The sequence below is a fragment of the Xyrauchen texanus genome, chromosome 12 (genome assembly GCF_025860055.1).
Source record: "Xyrauchen texanus isolate HMW12.3.18 chromosome 12, RBS_HiC_50CHRs, whole genome shotgun sequence".
Lineage (NCBI taxonomy): Eukaryota > Metazoa > Chordata > Actinopteri > Cypriniformes > Catostomidae > Xyrauchen > Xyrauchen texanus.
In genome coordinates, this window is record NC_068287.1 from 7,528,730 (window position 1) to 7,548,772 (window position 20,043).

The window sequence follows — 20,043 nt, forward strand, 5'->3', positions numbered from 1 at the left end:
CTAAAAATAGGCTTTATTTCCTACAGTATATGCAATATATATATATATATATATATATATATATATATATATATATATATATATATATATATATTTCTTATTTGTTTCTTTTGATTTTAGAATTAGGACCAGGACATTTTCTAGAATCACTGAGAATCACTCAGTCACAATGCATAAAATCTCAACAGTCTTAAAAATAGGCTACATTTTCATTGTGCAAAATATACATTTATGTGGGGTGAAATAAGTTTTTGCCCTGCTGCTCACACTGCTAACTGCCCCAGTTTAAGGTTTTAACAAACCAGTAAAGATTAAAATTGTGGTAGTTAATCTCAAAAACGATCAAGTATCTCGAACAAATTTCAAACGTTAAACAGAAAAGAGGAAACACTGCACCAACATAAATACATAGAAAGTTTTATTAATTAACAATATTAATTAGGTTGTTTTGATCTCAACAACATCAATATGTCAGATTTTCCTCCCCCACACATGAATCCCAGAAGATAAAAGGAGTCATATATGAAAGAGCCAGTGATGAAGAACTCCATACAGAAAACACTCAAATCTGCTTATTTAATGAGCTACAAGGCAAGATTACATTCCATTAAAACTTAAAGGGATAGCTCACCCCAAAATGAGAATTGTTATAATCTATGTCGTCCGTCTGTGTAACACAAAAGGAGATGTTAGGCCTTAACAGTGTTCACTTTCATTGCATCTTTTTCCATATAATGAAAGTGAACTGGACTGAGGCCTAACGCCTGGATGAAAGTACATCATACGAGTTTGGAACAACAAGAAGTTGAGTAAATAACAGAATGTTTCAGTGAATTACTTCTTTAATGTTTATACTTCAAAACCGTATTCACAAAAAGCTCTAAAAAAACGAAGATAAATGAGAAACTGAAATATAAGAGCTCAATGCAGCTTGAATAACCAACAGGTAAAAAAATAGGCACTTTCTAAAGACATCTTTCTTCTTGATGTGTTTTATACAGGAGACCGGCCCACACACACACACACACACACACACACACACACACACACACACACACACACACACACACACACACACACACACAAACATTTCAACAGCAATTTACACACTCAGATAGATTGTTACCTTGGGGAAAAAAAAAGAAACCCTTTGCTCATTGATCATTACACTCACACACATCACAAATTAGTTAGTAATTGTAGCCCTGAAACATATTTAGGTCATAACAGGTATTTTAAAATGTTAAGACATTAGTGCACAAAGACGGTTTAAGTATTTTTTTTTTCTTTCTTTTGAGGCAAAAATTATTAGCAGATTTTCACGAATCAGACTTGCAACCTTTAAATTCAGAGTGCACTGTCTCTTTACGGTTTAAAGCATTACTGCCCCCTAGTGTTTAACTTGCACCTAACAAACACTAATGGAAGCGAACGTGCTTTACCAGCTTCTAATCAGGCGTTCTAATCAAATGCATGTGCCAATTTAAACATTGAATTCACTGCTAGGGGACTTTGTGGAGGGGAAGACGAGTCCACATGTCTGAAAAGACCATCCAACAACACCTTACATGTTTATTGAAATCTAAAGTGTTGCGATTGAGCATTCATAACAATTTTAACATTTAAAAAAAGATGCATCAAAGTGAACAACAATGTTATTTAGGAAGAGGGGGCATTCTAATCAAAAGTTAGTCTTTTAGAAGTGCATTATGAACTCAAAATTCAAATCTAAAATGGATTTGCACAATCATTTTAAATGGTACCAATAAAATTAATGGTTCAACCAAAATTGAAAAAATCCCATCGTAATTTACTCACCCTCATGTTTTAATTTGTGAAGAGTATCTTGGCAGCTCTTTTCTATCAATGAATGACTGGGGGAGTTAAGCTTACAATTGGAACCATTTAAGTATCATAAAAGTGGCCCATATGATTTGTACACCATATTCCAAATCCTATGAAGCCATTTGATGGCTTTGTGTGAGGAACCGACTGAGAAACAGTACAGAAGTTGTATGGACTACTTGCCATTTGACGCCAATGGTTCTCTCGTGTCTTGCGACTAAAAGATGTTCTCAAAATATGGCACCGTATTTGATTTGAGAAGGCAATATTTTCAGTGAATAAGGACTTAAATTTCGGTCTGTTCCTCAGACAAAGTTATCATATGCTTTGGAAGACTTGAAATATAGTGTAAAACATTTTTCAGATTACTTCTGAAGTACTTTAATGGTTTTTCTCTTTAATTTTGAAGCTTGATAGTCCCAGTACCCATTCATCTTCATTATATGGAAAAGAGTTGCCAGAATATTCTTAAAAAATTCAATTTGTGGTAATCAACATTATTTCGACTTGTTTAAAACATCTGTTCCAGTGAGGCACTTACAATGGAAGTAAATGGGGCCAATCCGTAAACATTTTAGCCACAAGACGTAAACAATATGCATGTTAACATGATTTTAGTGTGATAAAATCACTAACTTACATTTTCTGTGTAAAGTTAAAGCCAATTTTACAACTATGTCATCATGACGACAACACCGGTAAACCTTATAATACTGAGCAGCGATCTTATCACACTAAAATCATGTTAAAACGTGCAATGTTTATGTCTTGTGGCTATACTTTTGAAACTGTGTGTTTTTTAATGTTTATGGACTGGCCCCATTCACTTCCATTGTATGTGTAGAATCAGTAATAAAGTAATCTGTTTTTAGTTTAAATTGCTAAAGGCAGCATTACACAGGTGGTGATACATCACAACAGAAAGCAAAGAATCATAGCATAACCCCTGGGAAAATATAAAGAACGGCATCTGTTTAGATTCAAACACAGATTGTGAGACCGTGGCACTGGGACTGGAGGGGACGTCAAGATTTCTGTCCATAGATTGACAACAGCAAAGGCAACAGGAGAACGGTTTTCCCAAACAGCTGTTCACTAATTAAGGTGAAACCCCTCCAACAAGTACATTTTTTGGATATTTTTCTCTAAAAGCGCACCAGGGCAGATAAGTCAGGGGCTGAGTATGTTATCATGTGCCCAGACTTCATCAACAACCTCTTATCTAATGGACAGGGGTCTCCTGAGGCTGACAGACAGAGAGATTGCGATGTTTTTCGGTCTAGGAGACGATTATGGCTGCAGCCCCTCTGCTGTTGTGAAAGGGGGTGGGGATGTCACCGGGACGAACTACGATCTTTGCTAACGCAGTCATCCTGGCTTGTGATGCCCCCGTTTGCCATCGTGCCGCAAATTTTTCTCTTCTTTCTGCGGTGGGTCATGATGCCGCCCTCAGAGTTGGCCTTCTGGAAAGAGACAAATAGAGTCACAGAAGGCATAAACTTCAATTCATAAAACAGTTGACAGTTGTAGTCCATGTTTTGTGAAATTATTGTGAGGAATTAGGGCTGGATGTGCAATGGTAGAAATGTGTAAACTGGTAGATATTTCTCTATATCGTTCATACAGAGTTCTGTGGATGGAAATACTTTGTTGATGAGAGAGGTCAACAGAGAATGGCCAGACTGGTTCGAGCTGACAGAAAGGCTACGGTACGCTCTATTGGTTTGCATCAAGGTTCAACGTGTTGTGTTTTCTGAGATGCTGTTCTGCTCACCACAATTGTACAGAGTGGTTATCGGAGTTACCGTAGACTTTCTGTCAGCTTGAACCATTCTGACCATTCTCTGTTGACCTCTCTCATCAACAAAGTATTTCCATCCGCAAAACTGCTGCTCACTGGATGTTTTTTGTTTCTGGCACCATCCTGAGTAAACTCTAGAGACTGTTGTGTGTGAAAATCCCAGAAGATCAACAGTTACAGAAATACTCAAACCAGCCCATCTGGCACCAACAATCATGCCAGGGTCTAAATCACTGAGATAAAAAAATGTCCTCATTCTGATGGTTGATGTGAATATTAACTGTAGCTCCTGACCTGTATCTGCATGATTTGATGGATTGCAGTTCTACCACATGATTGGCTGATTAGATAATAGCATAAATAAGCAGGTGTACATGTGTACCAAGTAAAGTGCTCAGTGAGTGTACAGTATATTGAATATTACCAGCAGGCTGAAAAATATCAAGATAATTATGTTAACGCTTTAGGCTATCCCTAGTTACATGTATAGCTTGGTCACATGGGTCTGTCTGTGAACAGGCGAGTCATAACAATCGAAAACTTGTTTTGTTTCACAGTTTTGGCTTTGTTTTCACAGCCACTATCCAAATCCACATAAACTAATACTGGACTGTAGTTTATGTGTGTGAGTTTGGTTCTGGAGGAACAACATGTACCTCTGAATCCGAGTCAGAGAAGCTGGAGGAGGAAGATGAGGAAGAGGAGTCACTGGAGCTGTCGGAGGCAATGCCCGTGGACTCCTGCAAATCGACTTTATCTGCCAGAGCAGCAATATCTGGCCTCTCCTGCTTAAGAATCCTGACAAACACAAAAGAGCCAAACAACATTATGTGACAGTTCAAATCAAATCAAACATAACAGTATGCTTCACACACTTAGTATGCAGTGTGCTGGTTTGGGACTGCATGGAAAAATGTGAATGTGTACAAACGAATGTACCAACCAGTAGAGATTTGGTGGCAATGTTTAGACCCTGGTATAATTTGTGTGGCTAGCAGTGTGCAGAATTGCTTTACATTATTTACACATAGGAGTGATGAAGAAAGATGGAGTTATGTGAAAATAAATGGGACGTGTACTGTTATTTCATTCTTCCTAAAATATTAACAGTTTATTTGTGCAGAAAAATTACCAAAATTGGATGACTGAACAGAAACCAGAAGAAACTACAATTTAAAACACACAAAATATGTATTATTATTTTTACAAAGGTAAAGTTTTGGTTGAAATTGAGTAAATATAGTGCTAAATAAATGTATATTGAAGTTACTATTATATTAAATTGTGTGAGATACCGGCATCAGGCATTAAAAAACCCATATCTCGACCACTAATCAGAAATCAGAAATACATTTTGTACAATTCTTGCAAAAGGTGTATTTACATTGACTTTAATGACTTTTCAAAAAAATGTATATTACAGTGCAGTTATTTCAGAGCAGAGTCTTACCTGTACCACTTCCTGGAGAGTTTGGGGCGACCCCGCACAGTCTTGTGCCATACGATTGTGAAGTTTGTGGTGCTTGCGAAATTCTGGGTCACAGCAATGGTCATGTCCAGATTGAGCACGACATGCCACCATCCACCTATGGAAGACACAAAATGTACCCATCTCTGGTAAGCTACTTTGCTTCAAAGAGCATGCATTGATATTTTTTTATTTTGCCATCTTCATTTTCCCAAATGAGAAAAGCTGTAAATGTGTATATCCGCTCAAAAGTGTTTTTTTTTACTTTTAGGAGAATGCATTCAGATGGCCTCAAAGCTAATAGACTAAAGGCAACAAAACTGGCATATGCTATTTTAGGGAAGTGATGTCTGTCTTGCATTAAATCTAGAGGTCCGCACAGGCCTTAAAATGACACCTGACCTCTATTTGAGACCGTTTTACCCGACCCAACACGACCCGAATATGTGCAGTTTCTGCGTTAGACGCAGAAGAAACTATACGAGATGCAACCGTCAAAGATGTATGTCCAGCATGTGTTTACATAGAAAAACAATGGAATAACAGAGCAGACATGCAGAAAAATATGTTCTGTGCGAACGGCTCCTAACTCGGCAGTTTCTCTGGTCCTGTTGGGCCTGGGTCGTGTTGCAGACCTTTAATTATATATTTTGTTTTGCCCTTGGTTTGCGTAGACTTTTATTAAATGATTTTTGAATAAGTATGAATAAGCCTTATATGCACAAGCCTGTCCTTTCTAAACTTCCACTAGCTTTCAGAGCAGATTAAAAGGAATATTCTGGGTTCAGTACAAGTTAAGATCAATTGAGAGCATTTGTGGCATGATGTCTATTACCACAAAAGACTTGTCCTATATACATGCAGCTCAGTCCGTAAGCAGCTTTCTCCACATAAACGTAATTCCCTGTGACACTTGTGTAAAAATAAAACATGGCATCCGAGGAAGACTTTGCTATGTAATTCTCTGTTACTTCGCTTTATTTCCAGATATTCTAGAATTGTTTCTATGTTTGTTTCCTTATCTTTCTATCGCAATCTGCAGCGGGATTGCTCTGCAACAGTGGGGGTTTCCCTCTTACGCAAAACTTTGAGATTCCCCCAATGTACGAGTGCATATACGTGAACGTGAGGGACAGTCGATATTTTACATTGGTTTAGCCTTTTACAGGTTAATAGTTTAATAATAGTGTCGATATTATCGGCAGATATTAGCCTTTCACAGATATATCGTATCGGCGTATATGTTTTCTGATATGGCCAGATATTAAAACTTTATTTTCAGAACAAATAATGCAGAAAACAATGCTTGGGGTGATTTATAAAAGTTAATAGTTTAATAATAGTGTCGATATTATCGGCCGATATTAGCCTTTCACAGATATATCGTATCGGCGTATATGTTTTCTGATATGCGCAGATATTAAAACTTTATTTTCAGAACATATAATGCAAAAAACAATGCTTGGGGTGATTTAGAATTGGTGTCATAATGTAGTTTGTCCAGCAGAGCATGCTCTAAATCTGCAGACAGGGTAGAATTAAGTGGTGTCTTCACGGTATGTTGCTAACTAGTTTTTAAAATACATACTGGAAAGTTAATAAACAATGAACTCGTCATTTTCCCCTTTCAATATAACTAATATAATGTTAACACGGTCCCCGACAACCACGTCACTCATGTTTATTACATCTGTTTGATGTTAGCCAGCTATAGTTTGTCAGTGCACTAAGTAATGTAGCAGATTGAATGTTAAGCATCAGAGCAACTTTTTGCAGCTCAGCAGACAACAGTGTGGTGGTGGATTGTGTCTGTTGAGTGCTGATTTCATGCAACATTGTTACCTAGTTGGTGAGACGCAATGCTGGAAAGTAAATAAAACAATGTCCATCTTTTACTCTCCGTGAAATTGAGCTTATAGCTAACTAGCAAACCATGTATCTACTTTCATACATTGACAGCTGAGTGGAAGCTAATGTGTAAACATGTATTCACCAAACTGTTTTATTCAGGATTCGCAGTTTGGTTCCCCCTTCAACCGAGCAATTCTAGTCATTGGATTTATAAAATGTAATATTTAAAAGTCTGGTTTCCCACCGTTGAAAGATTCCCCTGAACTTGTATAGCAGAATACGGTGAAACACCGCTGCCACTGTTTATCTCTTGACTCGGCAGGTGTAAATGCTTCTTGTTTTACAACCTGCCCATAATTTACTGGCAGTATTAAAATAGTTAGCATTTGACTGATACTAAACATACAGTACTGATGTTTATTTAGCTATTTATTTTATTTTTTATTTATTCTTTATTTTCTCAGTGTTCATTTCTAGAATTTGATGGCAATTTATAATAATAATGTAAAATATTCTTTGATAAAAATATTTAAGAAAGAGTACCTTTGCATAGTCATACCGGTGCCAAATCGGTGCACAATCCACATCAAAAAGGTCTGTTTTCATTCCATATCGGTAATCGGTAAATTGTAATCGGTAAACATTTCAAATCGGAATCGGTCTCGGTCTCAAAAATCCCATATCGGTCAGGCTCTAGTTAATAAGTGATTTTATAATACTAAAATCATGTTTACAAGTGTATTGTTTACGTCTTGTTAATGTATATACTTTTGAAAAAGTGAGTATTTTAACATTATGGATTGGCCCCATTCACTTCCATTTTAAGTGCCTCACTTTAACCCAGATATTTGATCTTTTTTTGTTGTAATGAACATTATTCCATCAATGCTATCAATTGAACTGAACTTGAAGCCGGAATATTTTTTAATTGTACTCAGATGGTGTCTGTGGAACGCATACTTAAAGGAATAAACAAGCCTGTACAGCAGCAATGGATATCTTTGCAGTCTCATTAATACCATGTGGTTTGACGTTTGTTAAGTAAATAAGTGTTTCCTACTGTGTAGGAAATTTGCATTTCTACTCCTGCAATGCTGTTTTAGTTTGGCTTCATTTAATATATTAGCTGTGTCTGAAAGGTAAGGAAGCTGTCTTGTCATTCAGGCAGGCCACTGACTGGTTGAATTAGAACATATGTGGCTTTGCACATCCCTATGGTGCAAAGTATACATATAACATTCCTAGTATGTCATTTAGAATGTACCCAGAGTACAATCCTTTTCTGAACTTCTGTCCAGTAACTAACCTGGCACAAACACAGTCTCTCCAGGGTGCTGCAGAATCTCCAGCGGTCTGAACTCGGCTGGCCAGGTGGACTGCTTTGTGCGTGGGTAAATCACATTAAACCAGGTGATGGCTTCGTCCTGCTGGTTTCCCCCATCCTCTTGTGTCACCTTGATTAGCTCACGGGGTGTGTGGGTGGGGAATAGGCACCAGCATTTGTGGCCCTGGACCAGGGCGTTCCACGCACTTGTGCCGAGCGGGTCGATGTGGATGCCTGTTCCAGAGCGGGCAGGACCCATCACAAACCACCTGAAAAACAGCACAAACAAAAAAATGGCATTTGCGCCTCTGCAGATTAATAAAAAGTGGGGGAACCAAAATGTACCCTATTTTTAAGTGCCAATGGCAATTCATTTAGTTTCCTTTAGTATCGAGTCCTCAACAGGGCTGAAACTGAAATGTGACAAAAAGTAAGGAAACTGAAAGGCGTTACCTGTAGGGAGGCCGGCGTTTCTCCCCTGCAAACTGAAAGAGGTCGTCCCTAAAGAAAACAGGCACCTGGTAGTCTTCCAGAAGCTTACGCCGTTTGGCATGCTCGCCAAAACTGCTATCAAAGATGTAGAGGGGGCTATCATCCCGCGTGGACTCCAAATACTCCATGTAATACTTCATCTTCATTTTGACAGAGTAGCCATCGTTATCCTCACCACATTTGAACTTCTGGTTGCGGTATTTGCGCTTGAGTCGTTCTAAGGTCCATTTTTCCCATGCAGGCCACGCCTTCTGGCAGTTGAGTAGAACCACAGGCTTATACGGTTTCTCAAAGCGTTGAATGAACTCTTCCGGACTGAGACACTGGGCGTCCACTCGCTCAACGTTGTCCTGGACAAACACAGAATTCAAAGCTTAATGCTTAAGGCCTGTGGACTATGATGAGTGCGGTTTCAAGAACCGCTATGTTCCTGAATAAGTTTAAATTTAAAAGCTTATGTAAAATATCATGTTTATTTATCACAAATAATCTTTTCTGGAGATCAAGCCAAAGCCTCCATAAAGTACATTGAGAAAACCCATAAAATCAACATGTCAAGTCCAGGTGTGCAACCGAGGCTGGATTTCAGACAGTAAAATTACTACTTATGCTCATGTGCAAATACATTCCGCAGACTTTATTTGCATTTCCTGCATCCATTTTTTGGGGGAAATCTATGCATTTAAGCAAAACATATTTCAACATGGTAGAAAGTGTTAAGTTAACCCTTGAAGCTCAGATGGGCCCCCTGCTGGAAGGCCCGTGAGAAAAAAGAGAGTGATCAAAATATTATTAACTACAGTCTTGACCAACAAAAATTAGGTGTCGTTTTAAAGCTGCACTTTACAATGCATGTAGACATTATGACCTAAACTGAATTAGTGCTTTGAAATTTGCAGACAAATCAGAAGTGTTTCGTTTTGATAATTTATTAATAATTTTGCACTGCACATATTATTGTAATCGGTATAAACATCAAACTCATCTAATAGCCATGTGTCATACGTTGATGGAAAGCTCTCAAAGAGTAGAATACCACCAGTATATTTGTTTTACTCACAGATAAAAATATAGAGAGTAATATCAAGTATATGCCTTATGTTACGTGTAAACAGGTGTTGCTTATATGCTGCGTTTTTGTTTAGAACTTCATGAAAAATTTACAGAACATAAAACATCAAATACCATTACTTAGAAGAGGTGATTAGCTCTAAAACGAGCCAACACACAACATAATCAGATGCAGAGATCTTTAGATAATCCACACAAAGCACAATGTGCACACAGCACATAATGTGCTATCTGACTGCAAACACATCAGCTTTCCTGGATCAAATGACTTCATCAGAAATGATGTAGCACATTGTTCAGCGTCATAAATCGCTAAACCAATCATATTAGATTCAGATCGCAGCAGAGGTGGAAGTCATCCAAATATGGTTAGAGAGGATCGTTCACTAATTACAAATGGCCACCAGGAGATGGCACCGAGTATATGTCACAGAATGGAACCGAATGAAATCGTGAGGCTTTTGGACAATAGGATTCATTATATTTGTAATGCTATATCTTTTGATTTCTTTGTCGTATCAACACAAAATCTTACTCATGTACAGGTGGCATGATTGGGAACATAACAAAAGCAGTTTTTCGGAGCTACGTTATTTACACAAAGTTTTCAGCAGTTTCTTGTGCTGAGCGTCTCATTATAAAAATGTTTTGACCCTCCTTGTTTTTTTGTTTTGTTTTTATTTTGTCGAGTAGAATGTCTTACATTTTGGGTATGCAACTTAAAAAAAAAAAATCTTTAAAACACCTTCAGAGCTTAAAGGGTTAAATAGAAATTAAAGTACTACACTGTTATTAGGTTAGTAGCTGCAAATAAAATAAAATTATCCCAAATATTTCATACACAAAACACAGAATGGGTGTGAGATGCATAAACCATGTTAATGACCGACACTCCAATTCTTCTGAAATCTGCTGAGCTTTCTGCTTATGCCAAAGTCCTGTTTTAGTAAGTTAAGTTTAGTTTGCCTCAACCCCAGGTTTTGATTTTCAGCAGATAGTGTGTATGTTATTAAAATGTAATTGCTTTCATTTACCCTCTTTAGCCATAGTAAAAAATATCTTTGCAAATCTAAATATAAAATATTAGGCCATCTTTAAAACAGTAAGTAAAATGGATTTTACTGGAAAAATGGAAAGGGGTGAATGCCACCCAAACCTCTTCTTTCTTTTATGGACTTGAGATGAACTTTAAGTATTTTACTTGAAGTAATAATAATATAAGCAATAAACAATATAAGCAGTACACAAAATACGTCTTTTATAAAAAGAACAAAACATCTTATTATTGCATACAGTATTCCAAGTGCTCACTTTTTAATCAATCAATAGTAGCCTTTATTATGCTTTTTATTTTTGCATATTTTTTAAATATTTGTACAATGTACAAATTTTAAATCAAGAAAGAGAAATAATAAAAAACATGTTATTTTGAAGAACAATATCAAATAACCATTCACAACATATTCTATAAATAACATGTGTAATTCATTCATTTACATGTTATATTATATTTGTTGGAAAGTTAAGGCATCACCTCCTTTTTTTAAATATTAAATGAGATAGGACATCATACCTCATATTTTTCATAACTAATTTTGTTGAGTTATATGGAATGTATTTGTATTTTTAATTCATCCTCCCACCTGCAATGTATTAAATAAATTGTTTTTCAATAATTTTTCAATTCAAATATAAAAGCTTTTATATTTTAAATAAAATGAATAAGATTGTATTCTTGTTGTTGGTTTATATGAATTAACTTATGCATTGATATACCAGCTGTTTTATGTTTATTTTTATCACATTACGAATTAGTTTAACTTCTTGAGCTCTCATAGCAACTTCTTGTTATGTAAATGTCTTTAATTACTTCATAATTTTACAGTTATCCCTTGTACTGTGTAAATCATGTGTATTAAGTCTTCATGATTTCATGCTGAACTCTTGAGCAGTGTACATGCATTTGATTTTTGATTGATGAGTCTCTTGCGGGAAGTGAATCGCATTCTCTCACATGATTGGTTGTTTGCTGCAAACAGCACTCATTCATGTGCAAAAGCACGAAATCTAAATTTAAAGTCAGGATTGAAGTCTGAGTTGACAGAGAAAGTTGATGAGCTGCATCATGGTACCAATTAAGACTGATTGGATGGTTTGAACCTGAAACCAATCCTGAAACCCTGAGTTTCCCCAGATCTAGATCACTTGAGCTTATGATATAGGATATTTTTCCTTAAGTTAAATGAACTAGCTGGAGTGAAGAGCTGGAGGAAAGGCAGCAACACAGATTTGCTCATCTTAGTCAGGGTCCCTAAAATAGCATGGCTCTTGTTGGTCACATTATTTTTAGCTACTCATGGCTCCTCCTTCCTATAACAGTCCAGCATTAAAACTATTTACTATTAGTAAAACAAATACTTACCAAAATAAAATTAATTTTACAAGTTCGATTCAAGTTCAGCTCAATAGACATCAATTTGTAGCATTTGTAACACAAAAAATGATTTAATCTTGTCCCACAGTTATTTAAAAAAAAAAATAAAAGCAAACATGGCTGTAAGAGTAAAGTTGCGTTCACACTGCCAGGTACTTTGTCGCTGCATGTCGCCAGTGGCTAGCGGTTAGGTCGCTTATGGTGTGTATGAAGAGTCTAAACAGCACTGTTTCTTTAAAATGTATATTATTATTAAAATATTTGGATCACGTGAGCTCTAGCATCTTCTCTCGTATTGGCTGTCGCTCCCGAAAGTCGCTCTTCATTTGCATAAATTTAAACATTTCTCAACTGTCGCGTCGCTAGACATGCCCACATCCGTTCGCCAGCGGTCGCCATCGCTCGTGTTTCTGGAAGTCTCGAGCTCTCATTGAAAATGAATGAGATGAGGTTGTTGTGTCGCTGCATGTTGCTGGCAGTGTGAAGCTTAAGGCCACGCGTACATGGTGCGATTTTTGCCTTTCGTGCAAGCTCCCAAACTATTATTTCCTGTCGGGAGAAATTGCATGGAAATAGTTGGTGCTCAGGTAGTTGCGGCTCGCATCATGTGAGCAGTATTTTGAGCGGCTTACAACTTCCTGACAATTTTTAAACATGTTGAAAAAAAAATACAGGCACTGTCGGCTTGAATTTCTGAGGTTTAAGTTGACCAATCAGGAGGCAACAAAAACCACAGAAGAACAAACTTTGACAGGAGCAGTGAGCTCTTAAAAATAGATTTTACACAGAATCACTCAAGCTACAGCAGCCAGGGATGTTGAAGTGTGTTTTAGCTAGCTAGCTATGATGTTTACAATTCCTACAGGGTTGCTGTCATAACTAAAATAGCTCGAAAATTCATGCGATTGTGTCAGAATTCAGCAGGTCGCCAAGTTGTTTACCCCTACATCTGTACAATTAGCAGATAAACTTCTTGTGATGTGTGCAGGGGCTCACAACCTCCTAAGTGTCAGAACTAGCACCGTTTACGCCCGGCCTAAGGCACTTACAATGGAAGTAAATGGGGCCAGTCCATAAACATTAAAATACACACTGTTTTAAAAGTATAGTTACAAGACATAAACATTCTACATGTTAAGATGATCTATTATGATAAAGTTTGTTCTACATGATTTTAGAATGATAAAATCTACTTTCAGGGTTTACAGCGTTGTGTCTCATGGCAGCAAAGTTGTAATTTTGATATAACAGTGTTGCTGCAGAGTTTTTAAAATATAAATTAAGACATTTTAAGACCTTTTACAAGACCTGAGCAAATAAAATGAATACAGTATGCCCATATCAAAACAAACCAACACAATCTCAAAATAAATAATGTACCACAGACTTTTTATTACCTTAAATTTTGGAAAACTGGATTTAAGACTTCTTAAGGATCCATGGGAACCATGTATAACTTTAACTGATAAGGTAAGCCATTTTATCACGCTAAAATCATGCTAACATGTATAATGTTTATGTCTTGTGGCTACACATTTAAAACGGTGTGTATTTTAATGTTTATGGATTGGCCCCATTCACTTCCATTGTAAGTGCCTTACTGCAACAACGATTTTGCTTTTTAAGCCCTGAGACAATGAAAATATTTTTGTGGTAATCACCATTATGCCTAAAATACTGTAGATTGAGCTTCACTTGTATTGAACCCTGTGTTTAGTCTGTTCCTCCTATGTTTCCCCTTTGTCGATGTCTGTTTCCCCTTTGTCGAAGTCTGTATCCCCTTTTCGATGTCTGTTTCCCCTTTGTCAAAGTCTGTATCCCCTTTTCGAAGTCTGTTTCCCCATGTTTCCCCTTTGTCGATGTCTGTATCCCCTTTGTCGAAGTCTGTATCCCCTTTGTCGAAGTCTGTTTCCCCTGTTTCCCCTTTGTCGATGTCTGTATCCCCTTTGTCGATGTCTGTATCCCCTTTGTCGAAGTCTGTTTCCCCTTTGTCGAAGTCTGTTTCCCCTTTGTCGAAGTCTGTTTCCCCATGTTTCCCCTTTGTCGATGTCTGTATCCCCTTTGTCGATGTCTGTATCCCCTTTGTCGAAGTCTGTTTCCCCTTTGTCGAAGTCTGTTTCCCCTGTTTCCCCTTTGTCGAAGTCTGTTTCCCCTTTGTCAATGTCTGTATCCCCTATGTTTCCCCTTTGTCGAAGTCTGTATCCCCTTTGTCGAAGTCTGTATCCCCTATGTTTTCCCTATGTCGATGTCTGTGTCCCCTTTGTCGAAGTCTGTTTCCCCATGTTTCCCCTTTGTTGATGTCTGTATCCCCTTTGTCGAAGTCTGTTTCCCCTGTTTCCCCTATGTCGATGTCTGTTTCCCCATGTTTCCCCTTTGTCGAAGTCTGTTTCCCCTTTGTCGAAATCTGTTCCCCCTATGTTTCCCCTTTGTCGAAGTCTGTTTCCCCTATGTCGATGTCTGTGTCCCCTTTGTCGAAGTCTGTTTCCCCATGTTTCCCCTTTGTCGAAGTCTGTTTCTCCTTTGTCGAAGTCTGTTTCCCCTTTGTCGATGTCTGTATCCCCTTTGTCGAAGTCTGTTTCCCCTTTGTCGAAGTCTGTTTCCCCTGTTTCCCCTTTGTCGAAGTCTGTTTCCCCTTTGTCAATGTCTGTATCCACTATGTTTCCCCTTTGTCGAAGTCTGTATCCCCTTTGTCGAAGTCTGTATCCCCTATGTTTTCCCTATGTCGATGTCTGTGTCCCCTTTGTCGAAGTCTGTTTCCCCATGTTTCCCCTTTGTTGATGTCTGTATCCCCTTTGTCGAAGTCTGTTTCCCCTGTTTCCCCTATGTCGATGTCTGTTTCCCCATGTTTCCCCTTTGTCGAAGTCTGTTTCCCCTTTGTCGATGTCTGTATCCCCTTTGTCGAAATCTGTTCCCCCTATGTTTCCCCTTTGTCGAAGTCTGTTTCCCCTATGTCGATGTCTGTGTCCCCTTTGTCGAAGTCTGTTTCCCCATGTTTCCCCTTTGTCGAAGTCTGTTTCTCCTTTGTCGAAGTCTGTTTCCCCTTTGTCGATGTCTGTATCCCCTTTGTTGAAGTCTGTATCCCCTTTGTCGAAGTCTGTTTCCCCTTTGTCGATGTCTGTTTCCCCTTTGTCGAAGTCTGTATCCCTTTGTCGAAGTCTGTTTCCCCTATGTTTCCCCTTTGTCGATGTCTGTTTCCCCTTTGTTTCCCCTTTGTCGATGTCTGTATCCCCTTTGTCGATGTCTGTATCCCCTATATTTCCCCTTTGTCGATGTCTGTATCCCCTTTTCGAAGTCTGTACCCCCTATATTTCCCCTTTGTCGATGTCTGTATCCCCTATGTTTCCCCTTTGTCGAAGTCTGTATCGCCTTTGTCGATGTCTGTATCCCCTTTGTCGAAGTCTGTATCCCCTATGTTTCCCCTTTGTCAATGTCTGTTTCCCCTGTTGTCGATGTCTGTATCCCCTTTGTCGAAGTCTGTTTCCCCTATGTCGATGTCTGTATCCCCTTTTCGAAGTCTGTTTCCCCTATGTTTCCCCTTTGTTGATGTCTGTATCCCCTTTGTCGATGTCTGTATCCCCTTTGTCGAAGTCTGTATCCCCTTTTCGAAGTCTGTATCCCCTTTGTCGATGTCTGTTTCCCCTTTGTCGATGTCTGTATCCCCTTTGTCGATGTCCGTATCCCCTTTGTCGAAGTCTGTTTCCCCTTTGTCGGTGTCTGTATCCCCTTTTCAAAGTCTGTTTCCCCTTTTCGAAGTCTTTGTCCCCTTTGTCGAAGTCTGTATCCCCTTTGTCGAAGTCTGTTTCCCCTTTGTCGATGTCTGTATCCCCTTTGTCGAAGTCTGTATCCCCTTTTCGAAGTCTGTTTCCCCTATGTCGATGTCTGTGTCCCCTTTGTCGAAGTCTGTTTCCCCATGTTTCCCCTTTGTCGAAGTCTGTTTCCCCTGTTTCCCCTTTGTCAAAGTCTGTTTCCCCTTTGTCGATGTCTGTATCCCCTTTGTCGAAGTCTGTTTCCCCTATGTTTCCCCTTTGTCGATGTCTGTATCCCCTTTGTCGAAGTCTGTATCCCCTTTTCGAAGTCTGTTTTCCCTATGTTTCCCCTTTGTCGAAGTCTGTATCCCCTTTTCGATGTCTGTTTCCCCTATGTTTCCCCTTTGTCGAAGTCTGTTTCCCCTTTGTCGATGTCTGTATCCCCTTTTCGAAGTCTGTTTCCCCTATGTTTCCCCTTTGTCGATGTCTGTATCACCTTTGTCGATGTCTGTTTCCCCTTTGTCGAAGTCTGTTTCCCCTATGTTTCCCCTTTGTCGATGTCTGTATCCCCTATGTCGAAGTCTGTTTCCCCTATGTTTCCCCTTTGTCGATGTCTGTATCCCCTTTGTCGAAGTCTGTTTCCCCTTTGTCGATGTCTGTATCCCCTTTGTCGAAGTCTGTATCCCCTTTTCGAAGTCTGTTTCCCCTATGTCGATGTCTGTGTCCCCTTTGTCGAAGTCTGTTTCCCCATGTTTCCCCTTTGTCGAAGTCTGTTTCCCCTGTTTCCCCTTTGTCAAAGTCTGTTTCCCCTTTGTCGATGTCTGTATCCCCTTTGTCGAAGTCTGTTTCCCCTATGTTTCCCCTTTGTCGATGTCTGTATCCCCTTTGTCGAAGTCTGTATCCCCTTTTCGAAGTCTGTTTTCCCTATGTTTCCCCTTTGTCGAAGTCTGTATCCCCTTTTCGATGTCTGTTTCCCCTATGTTTCCCCTTTGTCGAAGTCTGTTTCCCCTTTGTCGATGTCTGTATCCCCTTTTCGAAGTCTGTTTCCCCTATGTTTCCCCTTTGTCGATGTCTGTATCACCTTTGTCGATGTCTGTTTCCCCTTTGTCGAAGTCTGTTTCCCCTATGTTTCCCCTTTGTCGATGTCTGTATCCCCTATGTCGAAGTCTGTTTCCCCTATGTTTCCCCTTTGTCGATGTCTGTTTCCCGTTTCCCCTTTGTCGATGTCTGTATCCCCTTTGTCGATGTCTGTTTCACCTGTTTCCCTTTTGTCGATGTCTGTATCCCCTTTTCGAAGTCTGTTTTCCCTATGTCGATGTCTGTGTCCCCTTTGTCGAAGTCTGTTTCCCCATGTTTCCCCTTTGTCGATGCCTGTATCCCCTTTGTTGAAGTCTGTTTCCCCTATGTCGAAGTCTGTTTCCCCTATGTCGATGTCTGTGTCCCCTTTGTCGAAGTCTGTTTCCCCATGTTTCCCCTTTGTCGAAGTCTGTTTCCCCTTTGTCGATGTCTGTACCCCTTTGTCGAAGTCTCTTCCCCCTATTTTTCACCTTAGCCGAAGTCTGTTCACCCATATGTTTAATGTTTAACGGCGCTACGAGGAACACTAAATGGGGAAACATAGGGGGAACAGACTTTGACACAACACCGGAATATTCCTTTAATAAGGAAACATTAAAGGAGGGACCCAAGCCATATCTATGGACCAAGGGCCTTATGCATTATTAAAGACACAAAATTGTGTCTTGGGCCAGTGAGCAACCACCCAGAACACCCTAGCAACCAACGGCAACAACGTAGCACAGTGGCAGCAAGTTTTGCACTGGCAAGCAGTGGTAGTGTACAAACACCTTTAGCCTCATCACTAAAAGAGCTAAATATTCTCGTTTACTTTCAAAATAAATATAATTCAAGAGATTTTTTTTATTTAATACTAAAAATGTGTTAATTTCTATTACGCTGATCAAGTGAGGTCATAAACTCTTGAGTTACCTAGGCTGAACTGATGAGACGGTGTGCGTGCAGTGAGGAACGTAGACACTGGCTGCCATCATGAACGCGCTCTACCACCACATGCGCTTTTAAAATAAACTACAAACGAATTAGTATTGGCAAGTCCCAACGCGTAGCGAGCAGTTCTATTTGTGCCAGTAATATGTAACGCGTGGGCTACAAGTACGCATGATTAAACTAGCGTTACCTTCACTGTCCGGTGTGACAGATCGAAACTCTCGCAGTAATCGTGTTTGATCCAGTCGCTCGAGTCCTTCAGCTCGGGTCTGGCGCTCCGTTTCGCTTCTTTGATCCGCTTCTTACTTTTATGGCGCATTTCTTCAGCGTTTAACACGACGCGTCGCTGCCAAGAGCGTTTAACGCGTATTAACACTTATCCAATGTAAGTCTATGGAAACTGAAATGGCTAGTCGGCTCACTAGAGGCGTTATAGATGTGTGTGCGGCTGTTTTTGTTGCCAACAGCACCTTAGGAAAGACAGATATTAAAATATATTTATTTCAGAGAGGCAGGCGGTGGATAAAGTGAACAGTTTGGTAATAAACTAAAGTTAGATAACCTGGCGGCAGCAAGCTTGTTTCACGTCTTATGGCGCACTCTAACATGTATTTTATGATCCCACCCATAAAGGCGTTCTAAAATCTGTTTGGCTGTCTTTTCGAACATGTACCGTCAACGTGAAAGCTGATTGGCTGTTGAGTGTACTTGAGCCCCAGTCAAAACATAACCAATAGAACGTCACCAGAGAAAGAGACCACCTAAACACCCAGTTATGATTGGATGAATGGATTTAATACACGGAAGTGTTTTGGAAACTTCCATCGATTCAGCATTGGAAAGTAATACAGTACTTTGCAAGACCATGAACGAACCGACTCCTCAAACCCTAATAGAGAAAACCTTTACTTTTGAGGGCTCTGTATTTATCTGTGTCTGTTTCTGAGGTACAAAGATATGTACATACATATAATTTGATTATCAACTAATGTTTTAAGTCGAGGTATAAACACTTGAATTTATTTCAGGTTCTTGATCCATGCCAGGTCTCTGTTTCAAAACCATCCCAAAAACCTATAAAACTAGCCCAATATCAAAATATGCCACTCCCAACCCTAATAAACATTTTTAAAATCCCTATAGTCCACTTTCTGGTGATTTCCCTTTATTTGTAGGCCCAGTTGAGACCGTAAATGCAGCTCAAAATAAGAATCCCAGAATACACCAATTTGAGACTTTTTTTCCGTGTGATAAATTGGCCAATGTAATTCAAATATATTTCTAAACAATGAACCTGAGGTCGATTATCAATGGAAAATTATTCTGTAGGTGCCATTTCAACCGGATATACTGCATTCCACATGTAAATGTAATTAAAATATTTCATTAAAATATTCATACATGCACAGATAACATTTTAAGAGAATGAGTATTAATACTGATAGTTTCTTTTTGATACTCACATAGAGCACATTTAATATTTCCAATAACTTCACTATTAAATACAGGACACAACTGATCACCAATGTATCATAACCATCAACAGTGCATGCATAGTGAAAAGACAGCAATCAAAAAAACATAAGCGAAGTCAGAGATAATAATGCCCTCCCTCTTGTGACGTTGTGATGTCCTTGGCTGTGAATCGTTTTGAAACATCTGAATTAATCAACCGTTGTTGACTGATCCGCGAACTGCCCAGCGCTACTTGCATGACGAGGAATGTGCGTTCGAGAGAGTCTGTGACAGTAGTATGTGCTCTATTTGCGAGCACAATAACTCAAGTTCAAGGCTTTTGCACATTGCATGCTTTCAGACAATTTTTAACAATTACATAAGCCAGTACAGAGCCGGAGCCTTCATTTAAACATGTCACTGTCAAATATCCAACCCACGGAACAAAAAATCAACCCACGGAATCAGTTTAAATTTGGGCGGGAAAAACGCGGACTTGGCAAACCTGTCTTGAGGCGTCCACATTCCTCCTACTAACTTTTACCTCAT

The 20,043-nt window shown here is 39.0% G+C and overlaps 1 protein-coding gene across 1 annotated transcript; it reads right to left on the bottom strand.

The window, feature by feature from the left end:
* Positions 1-447: 447 nt before the first annotated feature.
* Positions 448-18,633, bottom strand: jmjd6 (jumonji domain containing 6, arginine demethylase and lysine hydroxylase). Its single transcript, XM_052139229.1, has 6 exons — positions 18,230-18,633; positions 8,743-9,131; positions 8,272-8,558; positions 5,097-5,232; positions 4,303-4,444; positions 448-3,308 (listed from the first exon to the last, which is right to left on the bottom strand). The coding sequence occupies exons 1-6, from the start codon at positions 18,356-18,358 to the stop codon at positions 3,180-3,182; spliced, it is 1,212 nt and encodes a 403-aa protein (XP_051995189.1). The 5' UTR covers positions 18,359-18,633; the 3' UTR covers positions 448-3,179.
* Between the last annotated feature and the right edge of the window lie 1,410 nt (positions 18,634-20,043).